Source organism: Pteropus vampyrus, unplaced genomic scaffold (genome assembly GCF_000151845.1).
Source record: "Pteropus vampyrus isolate Shadow unplaced genomic scaffold, Pvam_2.0 Scaffold11487, whole genome shotgun sequence".
Lineage (NCBI taxonomy): Eukaryota > Metazoa > Chordata > Mammalia > Chiroptera > Pteropodidae > Pteropus > Pteropus vampyrus.
This window is the reverse complement of record NW_011900268.1, coordinates 144-1,089: the sequence shown is the minus strand read 5'-3', so window position 1 is coordinate 1,089 and position 946 is coordinate 144. Positions and strand designations below refer to the sequence as shown.

Here is a 946-nt window from a genome sequence, read left to right as displayed (position 1 = left end):
AGTGTCAAGCGAGGCTGGATCAGTTCCTGTGACGCCGGCTGTCCCGAGTTTGGGGCGAGGCCCGGAGTGACGCCAAGCAGAACAGACAGCGGTCAGCATGACATCTGTCTCTCCGCTGTTGAAAAGCGAGAAACAAGAGGGACACACACACACGCACACACGCACACACGCACACACACGCACACGCACACGCACCCGCCCACACTCTGCTGGAAATGCAACCCTGGCCCTAAATACCTGTCGATTGTCTGAAAACAGATGCATAATTTACCTTTTAAAAAACATACTTGTCTGGAAACTTCACCTGGGTAACTTGGCCACGCGTTTTACCCAGGGAATTTCCAGCGGGCCAGGGAAGCATGATGCTGCTGGCTGGCCCTGCCGTGCAGGACATGGGCCCCTCCCTTCTCTGCCCACAGCCAGCTTCGTGGGGGACAATACAGCCACTCCCAGGCTCTCTCCTCTCCAGAACAAGCTGCTTGAGCCAAGACAGGCGCTACCAGCCTGGCTCTCGGACCCCAAGGGCATTTTCAGGAAGGGACGGAGTGGCCCCTGTCACGGTGGGGTGGGGTTCGGTGTTTCTGTTGGGCCGCAATGAACCCCGCCCCCATCTTGTGTTTTTTGCAGGGCCGAGGCTGTTTTAGGGAACATCATAAAGAAGAAAGGATGGAGGTAATGGCCGTGCTCTCTGTGGCCAGTGTCCGGGGCGCAGACACAGGAAGAGCCTGGAGGAGGCCGGTGGGCGGGATGAGGGCTCCACGACAGGCAGATGCGTTCTGGGGTGGGGTGGGCCGGCTGCCTGGGGCGAGCGTTGGCTGGGGTCCCCGTCGCTGTTTTTTCCTGTTTACCAGGGCAGTGCCCGGGTTGGCTTCATCAGCCTTGTGCAGCTAACCCATCTCTCTAAAGCCGGGAAGTCTCAGAATTTTTCTTGTTGGGAAGAAAAGGA

The 946-nt window shown here is 58.1% G+C and overlaps 1 protein-coding gene across 1 annotated transcript in view; it reads left to right on the top strand.

The window, feature by feature from the left end:
• The window catches only part of LOC111735010 (voltage-gated potassium channel subunit beta-2-like), a 6,450-nt gene extending 5,719 nt beyond the window's left edge, over positions 1-731 (top strand). Inside the window, exon 3 of the mRNA XM_023526848.1 lies at positions 628-731. Coding sequence (XP_023382616.1) covers positions 628-676 — 49 coding nt within the window. The 3' untranslated portion in view covers positions 677-731. The remainder of the gene's footprint in view (positions 1-627) is intronic.
• The last annotated feature ends 215 nt before the right edge of the window (positions 732-946 follow it).